This window comes from Eulemur rufifrons, chromosome 20 (assembly GCF_041146395.1).
Source record: "Eulemur rufifrons isolate Redbay chromosome 20, OSU_ERuf_1, whole genome shotgun sequence".
Taxonomy (NCBI): domain Eukaryota; kingdom Metazoa; phylum Chordata; class Mammalia; order Primates; family Lemuridae; genus Eulemur; species Eulemur rufifrons.
The window spans coordinates 7,302,193-7,319,784 of record NC_091002.1 but is presented as its reverse complement, the minus strand read 5'-3'; the positions used below and the strand labels follow the sequence as shown (position 1 = coordinate 7,319,784).

Genomic DNA, 17,592 nt, shown 5'->3' with positions numbered 1-17,592 from the left:
CCTGTCCTGGCATTGTGGATTTCCCCTCCCTGTTTGCTTTGATCCCATGGACACCAGGCCCCAGTGCTACCAAGTGAACCCCACTGACCCCTTGCTCCTCTGGCTACTGCCCCATTTCTCCATTTCCTCTTTGAGTAAATCTCTTCCAATTCCTCTCATCTGTCCTTTCAGGAACACATTCCCATGGGGATTTGGCTCCGTCTACTCCCCCAAAACTGCTCAGCAGTGCCCTCAGTGCAGCCAAACCCAGGCTGAGTTCCCCGGGCTCACAGCTGACACCCCCCTCCTCGATGACACACAGGTTTTTACCTTGGCTTTAGGGCCCCTGCACCTGCCCGCTTCCCCAGCCCAGCACTGGCTGTCCTTCCTGGGCTCCTTCTTGCCACCCTGACCTCTGAGCTGGGACTCAGTGGGTCCAGTGCTCAAGCCCTTCCTTTCCAGCTATGCTGGGTCCATCATGCACGTGGGGCAGTCTCAGACTCAGATCTCCTGCCCAGCTGTCTCTCAACAATTCCAGGCTCTGACATCCCAAAGCTGGCTTGACGTCACCAGGAGCCTGTGGAGTCTCAACTGCACACATCCAGACTGGGCTCTGACCTGCTGGGGCTCCCACTGTCCACCCACCTCATCCACAGCTGTCTGTCCTCATCCCGAAACCACTCTCAGTGCCTCTGTCTCCCATGTCTAATCCACCAGCAAATCTTGATTGTTCTGCATCCACACTATGTCAAACAACATCTACTTCTAGCCACTCCACTCCATCACCCGGCCTTGTGTGGGTTTCCCTGCTCTGCCATCACCTCCCCCTGGAGTCCATTCTCAACTCAGGAGTAAGAATGATCCTGAAAAAACCCAGGTCCCATCACATCACTCCTCGTATCAGTCCCTCTTGAAGGTCCCGAGTCCCGCACGCTGGCCTCCCCCGCCCAGGCCCTCGCTCCCGCCGCTCCTCCCACGGCTGCCGCACTCCACCAGACCAGCCTCTGGCCCCCTGGCAGGTACGTTCCCACTTCAAGGCCTTTGCAGTGCAGCTTGCTCTGCCTGGAGTGCTCTTTCCCCAGGGATCTGCCAGGCTCACACCTTTCCACCCCTTATGTCCACTCAGATGTCACCAGACCAGCAAGGCTTTTTCTTGTCACCAACTGAATGGTGCAGCCCCACATCTTGATACTACCCATTTCTCTTAGCTTCTTTTTTTTTTTTTTTTTATTTTTTTTTTTTTTATTTTTTATTTTTTTTTGAGACAGAGTCTCACTCTGTTGCCCAGGCTAGAGTGAGTGCCGTGGCGTCAGCCTAGCTCACAGCAACCTCAAACTCCTGGGCTCAAGCGATCCTCCTGTCTCAGCCTCCCGAGTAGCTGGGACTACAGGCATGCACCACCATGCCCGGCTAATTTTTTTTTTTCTATATATATTTTTAGCTGTCCATATAATTTCTTTCTATTTTTAGTAGAGATGGGGTCTCGCTCTTGCTCAGGCTGGTCTCGAACTCCTGAGCTCAAACGATCCGCCCACCTCGGCCTCCCAGAGTGCTAGGATTACAGGCGTGAGCCACCGCGCCCGGCCCATTTCTCTTAGCTTCTTAATTTTTCTGCAGAGGACTTATTACCATCCGACATTTTATAAACTTCAATAATTTATTTTTCTGTTGTCTTCTCACCCCAATACCAACAAAACTTTCATTCCAAGAGGGCAGAGTATTTTTTGTAAACTGCTTTGCTCACTGATGTTATCTACTGCCAGTACCCGGCACAATGCCTTATACTATTTCTGAATGTAACATGTACCTGTGCTGAGCTACCTGGCAGGCTCTGTGCTAAGTGTGTGTGTGTGTGTGTGTGTGTGTGTGTTGTTGTTGTTTTTTCAGGCGAGCATGTGCTAAGTGTTTCATAAATGTTTTATCACACAATTTTCATACCGACAGAAAATAAGCCAGGCATTTACTAGGCATACGGGCCTGTGATCTCCACCTTCCTCAGATCGTGCAAATGAAAAGAAAGGGAATGGAATATACCTTCTGAAGCATCACTCTAAAACTACCTACCTATAGTTGGCCCGGAGTCCATGACCACATTTAAACTGCTATCTGTCAATCTCGCTAGAAGCCAAGACCATTGCCACCCCCGACTGTCTAAATCGTGTCTCAGGGTAACAATCCCATTATGAAATCAGAATGGGGGTGAAGTTATGAAGGTAGTATCTATTAATATATGTGCCTATAAGTTTTTATCAAATGCCAAGAACCGCAAACTGCTTGTTTTCTCTAGAGTAACTGTTTAGCGTGGGCGATCAAGATGAACAAACATGTATCTGCTACGCCACTCAAAACAAAATAAAAAGCTTTGCCAGGCAACTCGTGGGATTTTTCTGATGGGACCATCCAGCAGGTCCCTGCCGCCCTTCCCTTTGAGGACCCCCCATCCTGGTTACAGAGGTATTGCTGCAAGGGGTGTGCAGCTTCCTGCGCTCAGACACCCAGTGGCACATGTGGTGCAGGTCATGGGACTGGCTGGCTCTATCCCATAAGGTACAACCACACCATTTCCTTCCACTGCTTTCGTGGAACAACCAGTTGCATATTTGACTATCCAAATTCTGACTAAATGATGGATAACTGCTAGATTACTTTATAAGTAGTAAGGAAACAAAACCAAAAACCTAACGATCAAATACAACACTTGATTGACCAGAATAAAGGAGACCATGTAGTAAAATAGGAAAGAACACAAGCTTTCGAGCTGTGTGCCACTGGATAAGCTTGATAACTTCCCTAAGCCTTGGTAATCTCTACTTGTAATGTAGGTAGACAATACCAACCTGAGAGGGTCACTGTGAGAAGAAATAAAAAGTCACTGGCCCCATGAACAGCACTGGGAACTATTATCAAAGCATGCGTCTCTTATAATTGAAAGAAGCGCGATCACAACCACCCACCTTTCACAAGAGTCTTAATCCACTTACAATTACTGCACAATGAACCAAGACTGCGATGACAAACCTGTTGTTTGGCTAACATTGGGAGGATGATGTCAGCTATTTGTCGAGACAGCCGCTTCCATTTGTCTTCATTCTCCTTGTGGCACTGCTGCAAGACGAGAATAAACATCTCCAACACCTGCAAGAGCATTTGTGCACAATTAGAAAGTCTCCCGCCTATATGTCCATCTCTCACACTGGTCCCAGCTCAGCTGGAAGATTCTAAGATCCAAACAGATGGGATTCTCAATGAGAACTGAAGAAACTGGCACAATCCTCACTCCGTGGCATATGAAATATAAGGGAACCAGAAAAAACTGCAACGGGGGACGGAGTATGTTCCCCCCTGGCACACAAAAGCTGCACACTTTGCTCAGGATGACTTCTTGTCATTATTATTTCTATAGAACTCACAAGATTGAAAATCAAATGTATATTAATCTTTGGCAAAACTCATACATAGCCTTAACTAACTATTCTGCAGAAGGCTTTTACTTCTGTGAACATTAATTTCAATTCTGTGTTCTTTCCTAAGGTAAACTCCTGCTGAATAGCACCTACTTTTAAGAATTATACATGGTTGAGCACAACTTCATCAGTGATCATTTCTAAACAGAGATATTTATAACCTGGCAAAGGTCTATAACCAGCTCACTACCTGTTTTTGTAAATTAAAGTTTTATTGGAACACAGCCACACCATTTGTGTACACACCAACTATGGCTGCTTTCGTGCTACAACAGCAGAAATGAGTAGTGGGAACTCAGTTCCACCCTTTACTTAATAAACCCTCCAGATCAGCTGACAATCTCCATTCCCTGAAAAGCACGTCCAGATCTCACTGAATGTGGGAGCCAAGAAGTCCCTCCCCAGGACCCCCACTCTCCCAGCTCTGCTTGCCAGTTGCTCATTCCCAAACCTTTCATGTATACTTTTAAATTGTGATCATGTGATTCAATTAAGCATTAAGAATTTAATTAAATATTTCATGGATTAGTTAAAACATGAATACACAAAGAAAGTGCTGCTTCTATGAGAAAAGCTTATGTCTTTATAAAGATTCAAACACAAATAGCTAAAAAGAACTGACAGAGTAACTGCGGGCTAGACAATTGTACAAATTAAAAAAGATAATTGATTTTAAAAAGCAAGATTTCCACATTTAGACTGCCTCAAAGTATCTTTAAATTCTTATTCTACCTTAAGGAAAATCCAACCAGATATCAACTCAAAGAAAAAGGCCTTGACACCACATCAAAACAGAGGTAAATAAATATACAAATAAATAGTCTTTATTTATTTCAGATTTGAGATCTCTACCATTTTTTAGAATTCTACCATGTTGACCAATGCTATCAATTAATTAATTTTTGGTCCTGGCTTTGGAAAACAGGGCGTCTACCACATTTACTATTTTACATGCTCTCGACTGTCAGACAGGTGTCAGGCAGCCTCCTGCAGTAGTACCCACTTGAAATGCATACACCAACTAAATCCCCAGTCTCACTGGCCCCAGGACCCAGAGAGCCCAAAGCTGGTACAAAGTAACACCCACTGATTAAAACAAACAGCTGGGCCACACGGTTTCCTTCCATCTCTGCAGGGACAGTAGAGTGCCCATGACTGTCACCACACGTTCCTCTTACCTGATGGTACTGGATAAGTCTCAGTAACATTGAGACCACCACCTCCTTTTGAGTTTCAAGCTCTTTTCCTGCATCAGCTTTATTTGTTCCTCTTAATACAAAGAGGTCGTGGACTATGGGCTGCAGAGCCGGTATGGCTGTGGGTACACAAGAGAACTCTCATAAGGCATTTCGTGAAAATTACATTTGAAAGACAGCTCTCAACATCTCCAAAATGTTTTCAAGAAATAAACAAAACCCTAACCTGTACTTGGTTTACAATAAAGGATGAATTAAGGTTATCAATGAGTGTTGTGAAATTATTATTGTACCATTGTGAAAGGCCAAGGCTCTTCCTCTGAACACTGAAAGTTTTGTGAAGGCTTCTAAAAAAACAAAACTAATGTATCTGTAATGTAACATTACTTCTGATAAAAAGTGACTCAAATATAAAAGTCAATTTGAAAATAACACTTTCAAAATAACCAAAATAGCAACATTCCTGGTCTCAAGTATAACTACTTGATTTACCTGAAAGACAATAAAAACCTCTGCTATTTAGCCATAGCATTAGATTATTATGCTATTTTCAAGTAAACTCACTCTTCTTATTAGATAAGGGGTTTCCCTCAGGTCTTGTCTTGGTCCAAAACAAGAGTTAAAATAAATTAAATTGGTGTAATATGACCACATGGAAAAATTATAAAAGAAATGCCTTTCATTAGCACACAGGTACATTCTGTCTTCCAGTGGCAATGCATGCGTGAGCATACACACACACTCTCTGACCCTTAAAGACATGCATACACCCTCTCTCTTGCCCTCAGTGACATGCACGCTCACTGATCCTCTCACAGATGACTGAACTTCCCAGGAGAAAGTAGTGGATTTCGCTGCCCATTGATTCTCTATCCAAAGACTCTCCAAGTCCAGGAAACCTTAGCTCCCTGTATTGAACATTTGCATTTTCAACTAAATCCAGTGACTCAACATCTCTGCTTTTAACAATCTGTACTTTTGCTGGGGCACGAATCTCAAGCCCCTGTGAGGCCGTAGCAAAGACTGACTAACTTAGCTGCATGAAAATCGAGAGGGCGGCCAAGGCCCTCTCTCAGCACAACACACTCTACACTCTCCTGCAGATGCACTGAGTGGAGAGGACCCGGTAGTAGTGTCATTCTCACATTTGGAGGTTTGCAAGGGTCTTAGGATGGATCCCTATCAAAGCTCAAAAACCTACAGATTCCTGGCATAGGAGCCAGACAGGGGCCAAGAGGGAAATGCTAGAAGATCACTTTAAAAGTTCAAAGAAAAATGTACAAGTCATTCTTAAAACCACACCACCACATTCCACAGGCTAAGGGCACTACTTGAGTAGCTCACTATTTTCTTTGGTCCTTATTTAAGCTCCTGTAAAATAAGGAGGCAAAACAGAAAGCCCTGGATAAAGGTCAAACTATATTTCTAACACCATTGGATGAGAAATCAAAATTTAATTTATAGCAAGTTAAGAGTTGAAAAATTTTTGTTTCATCTGGATAAACAGGAGCATTTATATTCAGAATCTATCTGTATCTTAGGCCATCTTACTGTTGTTATTTTTCTCCCCTAAGTAGATTATAAACTCCTGAGAGTAAAGAATATGCTTTCTACTCTTTTTAAACATCTCTGATACATTCATGCATAAGGACACACACACACACACACACACACACACACACGGAACCTGAGAAGCCCAGAGTGGCCGTTCACACAGCTGAAAGTAGGTATGAGAAGATCACAGTGCCAAGCACGTGGTGACACTAAAGACAACAGTGAAGGCGTGCCCCATTACCGTGCGTGACCGCCTTCCTCCCACTGGCCATGATGCCATCACAGAGCTGAATGATTTTAGGAATTCCAATGATTTGTTTTGAATGATAGCGTTCATAAGATAGTAATACCAGGAAGAAAAAGATGTTTGGAATAATTGCCTCTGATTCCCTAGAAACAAAAACATTCATTTAGACATTTCTTTTGAAAATTAAGATACATAATCAATATAAGCAACATAAAATAACACATGATTCAACCTTGAGAGAGAGCTCGAATTAAGGTAAAGGGGCATCAGCAATCTATTTAATCCCATCCTATCACTGTGCATCCCCATCTGCGCCCATGTGAAGAGCCTAGACAGGTGGAAGGGCCCCAGACAGCACAGGTGCCGGGAGTTCGATCATCTTAGCTTTTTTCTGCCCCTTCCCTTTTGAAGAAATTGAGATTCAAAGGAGAAAAAGTAACTTGCCCAAAATCACATAAAGTGTCACATTATTAGAATAAACACTGGGTCTTTAGACTCAGGGGACTCTCAGAACATTTTCCTTTTGCACTAAGTTTCCCTAACTACAGTATTTACTAAGTACTTCAGAAACTAAAGAATTTTAATGGTATTAAAACCTCAATGTTCAGGAAGAAAAAGCTATAGTTAATGTAAGTAAAGCACATAGTAGTTACCTTTACTGAAGACAACCTTATTTTAAAAATGCTTTCTCTAAGATTTTTAGAAATTAGCATTCCACCAAATAAGATTTTGTTTTGTTTTAAATGCTTTGAAATGTAAAATGAAAACTGACAAAATATGGAATTACCACATGAAAAACTACTTCTAAACAAGTCTTGAGATGCTCATTAATTTTTAAGAGAAAGAAAAATGCACAGCATGTTGATCAGATTTCCATTTAAAAAAAAAGCACAAATGCTTAACAGTACTTCAAATGCCCATCTTCATAACTTAAATTACATATAAGTACATAACAAGGAGAAGAAACCCAAAATAACAAAATGCTGTTACCTGAACTGGCCCACTTCGATGTATTCGAACTGTTTCAACACAAAGCCAATAAACACCTACAGGAAGGAAAATAGAATTTTCACATCAATAATAGTATTAAAATGTGAAGCCAGGTTTCTTTTCTTTTTGCTTATCTGTATAAATTTTTGACAAGTTTCCTGACGGCAAATAAATTTGTCTGCGTACATAACTCAAATCTATTTTGAAGTCAGACTACATAATTGCAGAGCATTTTCGGAAATCTCTTTAAAATAAGTTTATTAAAAACTGAGGTAAAACCGCATTGGGAAAACAAACAATAAATTCCAGGAGACATCAAGCGTTACCCCAAAATATATCTTGGGGACTCACTTGTTGCAGGTAATGACAGACTGAGCATCAGAGAGTTCCTGAAACTGGCCTAGTGATAGACAAGATGCCCAACGAGCCGGCCTTCTCCCTCCCACCACCCTCACATTCAAAGGTGTCCAGTGCTGGTGTGGGTGCCACCAGGTAAGAGCCATCCCCGAGAAGCTGTGACATTAGGACTGCATGAGAGCCAGTTTTGTGTCACCCTCATATCCTGTACAGTCATCAGCTCCCCAACCTACGGGAAGCTTCCGCAAAGCATGGAACTTAGACCCCCTCCCCACTCGTCCCCCACTGTTTTCTCACGGCCCCGGGGCCTAATGCAGACACATAGGAAGCGCTCAACAAATCACTGTCTGAATTGAGGTCAATGATTTGTCTGTTCTAGTTTTCTATTCTCATTCATAAAACTGTCACTGTATTAAACCCTAAGAACTGGGAGAAAGGGGACCAACTGATTAAAGTCAGTCAGCAAAAAAAAATGAAGCCAGCGCTCACAGCAAGAAAGGCATCACAGCACCAAGCACAGGCCAGCTGGTCATTAACTTCACTGGCGTGAGGCAGAGGACCCTGGGACATAGAGTAAAGCACACACTAAAGATGGGCTCAACATACATGTAGGGACAAGCACAGCACAGAAGAATTTCAAGGCTGTCCAAGTACTAGGTAGAGATTTCAGAAAGACAAAAGCAAGGAAAAAAATTATTCTATATTTGAGAAAAATCTCTACATAGCATGACTAAAGAAAGAGGTGTTTTGTCTTTGTTTTTTTTGAGACAGGGTCTTGCTCTGTCACCCAGGCTGGAGAGCAGTGGCCTGACCATGGCTCACTGAAGCCTCAAACTCCTAGGCTTCCCAAGGTGCTGGGATATAGGTGTGAACCACCACACCTGGCCTAACGAAAGAATTTGACAAAATATTCAAGTCTGTCTAACAATTCTATGTTAGAGTGGGAAGTTGGTTATTTTTTTTTTTTTTTCATCTACTAAAGATAGCCCCAAAAGAGACCACAATCTGTAACTTCCATGAGAAAGTCAGTTTCTACCTATGATGAGTCAGAACTGGGAAACTTTGGAGAAAAGGCAGACTGTAGTCTTTGATGTGTACTAGAACAGACCAAGTCAGTGCTCTAGCCTCCCTCTTGGGCACCCCTGGACTCTTCTCGGCCCCTGCCACCAAGGGCTACAGACCAGGGCTTTGCCCCACATAGCCTCCTAGTGTCAAAGGAAAGGGAATGAAGTCTCCCAACCAGCATATTCCCCAAAGAGGGAAATGGCCTGTTTAGACTGATTTTCTCCTGATAGGTTCTGTGAAGGAAGGAAGAGTAAAAGCTTAAGGCCAAGGCAAAGCCCCATCCCTCGGCTCCTCTTTCATTAGAAGTTGACCCGACCCCAATACTACCTGTTTCTTCATTTCCCCTAGGGAAACAGACCCTTTAAGGTGAATAAAAGTGCTGACAGGATCTACAGATAGATTTATATGCCTAGGAAGAAATGGAGAATTGTAATATTTCTGTATCAAAAAATTTTCTGTCTCACATGGGACAGCAGCCTCAGATACCAGCCCAACAAGACAGATTTTGATGACCAAAAGGCAGTTTTATCTGTAATGAATGTAACTAGCATGAATACTGAAGAGAATTTGCATCCTGAAGGACATGACTACCCCACAGCAAGCGCACAAGGATGCCACGTGGCTGAGAGGGGAGGTGAGCACAAATATCTGTGTAAGCTCACACAACTCCATGTGGGAATGTGGGAGCACGGCCTTAGCTGCTTTCCTGGGAGGTTACACTTCTTTTTAAAGAGGTGAGTTAACTCTTTAGACTGCTTGTAACTACAGACCATAACTGATAATCTGCTTAAAATAAGTCTAGAGATTTTACAAAAATGTGCCCCAAAACAATAAATCTTAATTATATCCTACAAATTAAATTCAATCTTATTTTAGAGGGGTTAGGTGAATGGATGGGGAAAATCTTTGGCAAATTTTGAAAGGCATAACATAGACTGGGGACATTAAGGGGAGGTGCCAACATTGCTGAGGCCTGCTGTGTTCAGGCCTTTTCCATCAGAGAGTTGCATGAAATAGTTAAGAGGTAGCCACTGATGGGGGAAAAACAAATTTCACATTTCTTTAAGGCAGATTTCAGTGTATTTTTAGGATAATTTTTATTAAATTAGGAACAGGTATCATGGATAAAAAAGAAAAATGACAAACCTGATCTGAATCCAGAAGACAGTAATTAACCCGTAACTGAACCAGCTGTGCTAACAAATCCAAAACCTGCTTCTGTAACTGCACAGATGTTGTTGTCGTGTACTGCTTTAAAGCTTTTATAACAAGAGGCTCGAATAAACGAATGTGATTATGAATAGCATTCTATAAAAAAAAAAAGAAAGAATTCATAAGTGAGTCTTCAACTAAAAGCTTCAAGCCACCAATCTGGAAAGTCTCAGGCTCTACTTTCATTTCTAGCATTGCAGGGGCCCAAATTCACACACTGTCTCAAGCCGCAGCGTCATTTACCTTATCTGCACGGTTCTTTGTGACACTCGTGAGATTTGTCTTCAACTGGGTAGATACTTTTTGGAGTACATCAAACCATCTGCCAAACGGGAAGAAAAAGGAAGCAAAGAATATCCTTAAATAATCTCCTCCGCACTCTGCTATACTCCAGTTCAAACTAATTTCATGTCACAAAATCAGAACAAGGCAGAGTGAGAAAGAACTTGAAAGGCCATTCAATGTAGCAGTATCATGCTCTTGAGATAATGATATTCAATTTAGAGTTGGCAATTGCCTGACAGCCATCAAGTCTTGTCACCTATGGAAGGCTACTCAAGTCTGAGCTTTTTTCTGCTACAGAAAACTTACTACTCAGCCCAGTCGTTAGTACTTGAAAGAGAAGTGAAAGTCATTTGAAAGATTCAGTAATTTAGAAAGTATCACTTAATTTCCTTGGAGGAAAAAAACCTTTAAAATATTTTAAATCAATTCTATTCTTTAAGAAATATTAATATATATGAAATTAACACACTCATGTGCATGCACACACATATTGCCTTAATTATACCTCAAATGATCAAGTAAAGTATTTAAATAGACTCACTCCTGAAATTTGGCTATATATTATAGTAAGCACATTACCAACATAAAGCCTGGAACATGGGTATTTTCCTTGACTCCTGACTCTAGAATTTTAATTATAGCTGTCTGATCACTACATTTATAAAAGGAAAAACAAGGAATTCTATTACCATTACTGCAAAGAGTAGTAACTCAAATACCTGCTAATGGTTATGGGCAATTTAAGAAATACCTACTGTATTTTAGGCATAAAAATCACAAACATAAATTTAAGTGAAGAGAGACTTCTAGCCATAAAGTTTACAAAACACAACATAATATATCCAAGACTCTTCGATCCCCTTCACCTACCTCTAACTACTAGCACTACTATGCTGTGTTAAAGCTGTTCTTTCACCTTACAGGTGCTACCTGGAACTATAAGTGCTACCAACACATCCCATATTACCGTAAAGGAAAATAGCATTTATGGGTATGTGCTGTAAATATGTGAGGGCGTTCCACACTACAGTTCTGGCTTGTTGATACAATACAGAAATTAGAGCTGGCTGCTTCACAGGTAGCCCACTCAGTGCTCCTCTTCCTCTATCCCAACCACCTCTGAGATGGGCTAATCTACCCTGAAACCCCCCCTCACTCACTGGACCATACTTCTTTGAAGGCTGGGGCTGTGCCTTCATCATCTCTGCATGAACGTTTTTCCTAGAGTTTTTTGGATACAGTGCACTACTGGAAGATGTTGGTTAACTCATTTTTTTAAATTCCTTTACAAAGAATTTCCTGCTTGCTCTTTCATGTTTCCACCAACAACAGCATTCTTGCCATGACTGTTACCCTGACGTGTCATGTTCCTGCTCTGCTTGCACCATGTTCCTCAGGCTGGCGTCCGCGAGGGCCTGGGTGAAGTGGGTGTACGGAGCCATGAAGCAGTAGTGATACAAGCCTGGCCTCGCGCTGGAGGAGCCAAGGCGTTGTGCTCGGCCTTGAGACTTGCTGGGGTTGGACGATAAGCCATCAAACTGGGAGGCCAAGTTTGTCCCAAAGAGAGTCTTCAACAACTAGAGTGAAAGAATTGAAGCCATCAATAGTTTACTTAATGTGGCATGAGCAACACTTTAAGCATTTCCCATGCAAATATCAAATCCATCTATAAGTAACCGGATATGTTAGCAAAAATTCAGAATATGAAATTCTTGCTGTGAATCGCTATTAATGCCTTGTCAGTGCGGCTGTGAAATGCTGTTTATACCTTAAGTAAGAGTCTCAGGTTTCGCTGTGGTTCTAAATGAGATTGGGTATTCTAAAGAAAAACCCAGAGGGATACGAAGACAATGGTTAAATAGCAAGGGTCTAGTGGAGTCTGATGCCCTCTGCCCTCCGCAGTGACAGACCTTATTCTCTGGGGAGGGGGGCGGCCTCTTGGCCCAATCAAGGAGTGAGCAGAAAGTGACAGGCTGGACCTCCCAACCCTTCCTGCTGATCAGCCATCAGCACCAGCTTCTAAAGAAGGAGCATTCTGTCCAGGTACCTGGAAGGCTTAACACAAAAGGACAGGAAACAATGTTCTTACTTGCTGAACACAAACAGTTGCCATCATTGGTTCTCGACTAAAGCAGGACTTCAGGTATCCCAGGATCTCTTCAACACACTGTGGAAAGAATGGGAAGACATTAAGTGACTCACAGATGACCTGTTATTGTTGTGAATCCTAGACAGAAATCAGAGATACAAGATAGCCTCTATTTAAATTGTGTAAAAACATCAGGAAAATCAGAGGAAGGTTTTCAATGATCATCACGAACAGAGTCAATAAAAAATCTAAGTAGATATATTAAAACCATTCCTTCATGCATTTATATATTGATTCGTTCACTCATTTGTTAAATAGTTATCAAGCATCTATTGTCATAAATACTCAGGGTGATGGATACACCAAATACCCCGACTTGATCCTCACACATTCTATGCATGTAAAAAGCACTCACAGGTACACCATAAATATGTAAAATACTACATATCAATAAAGGAAAAAAAGTATCTCTTGCCTACTACGCATCCAGTCCTATTTTTCAGAGCAGGAATACAGAAGTGTGCAAAGGAATCAAAAGCCCTGCATTTGTGGAGCCCCTGAATATGTTCAACAGAACACAACAATAATACATTAATATGTGATTTACTACATATTAGTCCCAGAGTGTCTTACAGCAATCTGCAGAAATGACCAAAATAACTGCCTTAATGTTACTATTCTCACAAGGTATTTTTACCATCATCAACAATGAGGTCTGAAACACCCAATCTCCTTTGGAAGAATCAGGAAGGAAGGGGGCCAGTTGTGGTGCTCACAGTTGTAGTCCCAGCACTTTGGCAGACTGAGGAAGGAGGATCACTTGAGCCCAGGAGTTCAAGGCGACAGTGAGCTGTGATCCTGCCACTGCATTCTAGCCTGGGTGACAGAGCAAGACTCTGTCTCAAAAAAAAAAAGGAAGAAGAAAGATGCTACCTCTCAGAATGCTGCCGAGACTCAGAGTTGGCAGTGTGCTTCCTCACTGCCCACCTTATCATGAGCCACTGTTGCTATTAAATACTGAAAACCAATGTCAATTAGATTGAAAATGCCTTGCCATTTGTTTGATATAATTTCCTGTACCAAAAGGCAATATACTTTTGTTGGTTTCAAATACTTAAGAGCCATGTATTTTAAAAATTCTGATTTACTCAGATTCCAAATGTTCGAGGTTGAATTTGCTACATGTCAATTTTTGTTTTTGTCACCTCAGAACAGATATCTATAAATGCTAACTGAAAAAATTACAGATAGAGCCTTTGAATCACAATTTGTCTGACAGACATGTGTGGAATACTTGGTATGCACCAGCAAGTGCAGTGGGCACTGAACACAGGTCGGAAAGGATGCTATTTCTAGCCTTCTGAGAGCTCCCAGAGTAACAAGGAACCATGGCTCTGTCACAAATGTTAATGTACAATAAAATACAGAAACTTCCACTTCTTGTCAAAATGGGGTGAGAGGGACTAGATTTACCCTCTTGCTTGAAACAACCAAATTAAAAAACAAAACCACAAAATATACTACACCACAGTTCTCAAGACAATGGCCATCAGGCAATAAAGGACAGTGATCCCCGAGCAGTGAGAAGCAAGTGAGGTGGGTCCCACACCTGCCCCAGCTCACTGCTTTGAGAGTTTCTAGGTCATGGCACAGGAGGGACAGTAGCAGAGCCCAGGGACCCTGGAGCTAAGGAAGAGCTGAGGATCCAAGGAGACCAAGACAACTAGGGTTCACAGGACAGAAGGCAGCACAAAGGGGACCCTGAGACCTGGGGAGGGCCCCCTTAAATACTCAGCGGAGATCTGATTAGTGCAAGTGTGTCAGGAAACTACTTCCCCAAGGCTGGGGAAGGAATCACCAGAAAAAATTAGAGCGAAGAGTGCTTGCTGCTCACACAGGGCTGGGAACAGTCACTGTTCGCACCAGTCAGACTGGAAAAGCTACACTTTACAGGGCAGTAGGTGGAGTACTCAGGAAAGTCTCGCTTCAGTATAAGGGAATAATTAGCTCTAGACTAAGCACTGCTCCTACCCATCTGACAAATTATAAAAGCAAGACCCAAAAGAGTAAACTGTAACTTAACTGAATCCCAGAACAAAGCTCAAGAAGATTTACAGGAATATAAAACTACCCAAAACCCAACAAAGTAAAATTCAGTGTTGGACATCCAGTCAAAGAGGAGCAGGTATGCACAGGCAGGAAAACACAGTCTGTAATGAGGAGCACAGATCAACCAGTCAAAACAGCCCAGACTGACAAGACTTCAGCATTAACAGAGGACATTAAAACAGTTATTACAACTGTATTCAAAAAGTTAAGTAGAGATGTGAGAGAGATTTTAAAGAGACCCAAATCTAACTTCTAGAGATAAAAACTATAGTGATGAAAAATACAATGGTTGGGATAAATATATTAGACTTCGCAGAATTGTTACAGAAGATTAGAGAATTATTATAAGATCAGAGAATTTGAAGATGTAGTGATAGAAACTATATACAAAATGAAAAACAGAGATGAAACAATAAAAAAAACACCTGAACAGAGCTATTACTAAGCTGTGGGACAACAGTGAGCAATCACACATGCAGGTAATCACAGTCCCCTTAAGAGGAGAAAGGGGGCCAGGAAAAAAATATGTGAAGAACTAATGGCCAAAAATTTTCCAAACTTTAAGAAACCTATGAAGCTACATACAGATCCAAGAAGCTCAACAAACCCAGGAACGTGAAACACAAGATGTAAAAAAAAAAAACCTACATCAGGGCACATGATAATCAAATCACTCAAAACCAGTCTAAAGTCTTGAAAGTGGCCAGACAAAACATATAATACAAAGCAGCGAGGAGTCACATGGAAAACCGTGTATGATATAATAATAAAAACATACCCATCACATAATAAATTTCAATTATACATAAAAATGAGTATGGAATAAATAAAGTCAAGAAGAGAAGAAAAATAAAACATTATTTCTCAAGGAAGTAGAATTATGAATTCTTTTCATTCCCAGTGTTGCTATTTAGAAAAACAAAACAACTCTATTTTTATTCTTAAATTTCCCTTTGCCTTTAAATCCTATAGCCAGTTAAGTTCACAGACATCTGAAGAAAACCTGCTCATACCTTTTGCCACATCGGGCTTGTGCAGACACCTGATGCCCAACCCCACATGTGTCCGGGCACGTGAGTCAGGTTTAGGGCAAAGAACAGGAGATCTGAAAAGCTGTGGGACTTAAATTGGGCTCTGCCCTGACTTATCTGGCCCTGAGAAGGTCACATCTTTCAGCTGCAAGTCGTGGTGTAAAATGGGCTCATAGCAGCTCCCTCACAGCATGGCTGTAAGACAAAGCAGACACTAGAAATGAGACACCCAAACTGATTGTTGACAAGAGCAGCTACTGTCCATTCAACAAGTGTTCACTGAATGCAATTATCTCCCAGGCACTGCTATAGGCACTGAAGAGACAAAGAAATAAAATAAATAGTGTGTTTTATGAAAGCTGCAGATCCCAGGATGAAATCACTGTTGTCAGACCCAGACAGGTGCCAAGGAGAAGGGGATCATGCTCATGTGTCTAAGATAAGAACTATTTCCTAAGACTTTCTGGCAACCCCATAAGAAATCCCTTCACATCCCCTGAGCATCTCCTTCTTTGCATAGCTTGTTTGTTTTGCATATATTGTGTGTTTCACAAGTATGCATATGTTTCTATGACAAGGTCTTATCACTAGACATTCTTTAGGACTGCAGTAATTCAGATAAGACGCTCTTAAAAGAACACTTGCCCAGTAACAGCATCTGTACCAATCAACCAACAGCAACTCTAGCTTTAAGCCTCCAGAGCCAATGAACTCTGTTTCTGAGAAGCTTATGGGAACCTCTCCCTTTTTGCCAATAAAGGCATTCCTTTACCCTTCCCTCACCAGACACTGGTTGCTTGCCATTCCGTACATTTCGGATTATAAACCTCATTTCTCATTCCTGAATAAACATATTTGGAAATTTCTCTAATGTCTTTTTATTAAGTTGATAATCTGATAATGTTACAGGTCAAAGAGAAAAATGAACAGAGAAAGAGAATAGAGTGTATGGAGAGACGTAAGTTCATACAGGATGGCCAGGAAAGCCTCACCAAGAAGGTGACATTACCAAAGTATTCAACAAAATTTTACTCTGAGGGGACAATGACTGAGTATCACACAGGAGGACACAATATAGCCATTTAAAATGAGAACTGCACACACTAAATTGAGATACGAAGAGAAACCCAAGGAATAACAGAGAAGAAACGCAAAATAATGTGCATAATGATTAAAACTAGGTAAACTTATATGCATATCAAGATAAGAAAAAGATTTAAAGAGATAAAACAAACTTCATGAGACACACTGTATTCCACTTGAAGATACACATGTTTGAAAGGGGAGTGCTATCTGTGTGTAACTCACTTTGACATGCATTAGAAGATAAAATACAAAGGTAACTGGATAGGTGGGTATACACACAACAGAGCAAGTCCAGCAAAATGTGAACTGTGGAATCTGGGTTGTGGATATGATACGGGTGTTCATCACAAAATTCTTTTAACTTTCTTACATGCTTAAGCATTTTCATTACCAAATGGGGGTGGAGGGAGGGAAATTACTGGATGTAGAACCAAAGAACATGATTTTCAATCCTTGCTCTGCTACTTGTAAGGCATGGGAAGAGCAAGCCACACACCTGGCAGGGTCTGTTTGTGCCCCTTTCCAGTTGAAAAGGTCAAAATTAGAAAATAAGGGACTCTGTAAGCACATTTTTAAACCCACCAATTTTCTAAAATAAACTGAGTCTAAGTTAATATATGGTAACAAACTGAAAAGAGGATACAAACAGAACTTCATGGGTGCTGTGCTGTGGCACCTGGGGCCGGGGAAGAGTCTCCTGCCGCTGTTGCTTTCTGGATGCACCTGGAGAACCAGGTTCCAGCTCTAGGTGCACAGTAAGGGTGCCAGCACAGCTCAACGAGAAACAATGAAACACAAACCTTCCCAATGTCCTGCAGTGTCGCCAGTTCTAGAATCTGAGAGAGAACATCCAAGGCAGAGCGCAGAAATCCCCCAAACTTTTCAGTAGTGTTCTGAAGATCCAAGGTAACCTTGGGAAGGTGAAGGA

General features: G+C 41.6%; 1 protein-coding gene across 1 annotated transcript in view; it reads right to left on the bottom strand.

Moving 5' to 3' along the window:
• HTT (huntingtin) overlaps positions 1-17,592 on the bottom strand; it is a 152,674-nt gene that overhangs the window by 58,117 nt on the left and 76,965 nt on the right. The window contains exons 29-37 of the mRNA XM_069496156.1: positions 17,465-17,575; positions 12,439-12,516; positions 11,703-11,926; positions 10,308-10,386; positions 9,999-10,160; positions 7,431-7,486; positions 6,435-6,583; positions 4,622-4,758; positions 2,998-3,114 (exon numbers count right to left, since the gene is read on the bottom strand). Coding sequence (XP_069352257.1) covers positions 2,998-3,114; positions 4,622-4,758; positions 6,435-6,583; positions 7,431-7,486; positions 9,999-10,160; positions 10,308-10,386; positions 11,703-11,926; positions 12,439-12,516; positions 17,465-17,575 — 1,113 coding nt within the window. The remainder of the gene's footprint in view (positions 1-2,997; positions 3,115-4,621; positions 4,759-6,434; positions 6,584-7,430; positions 7,487-9,998; positions 10,161-10,307; positions 10,387-11,702; positions 11,927-12,438; positions 12,517-17,464; positions 17,576-17,592) is intronic.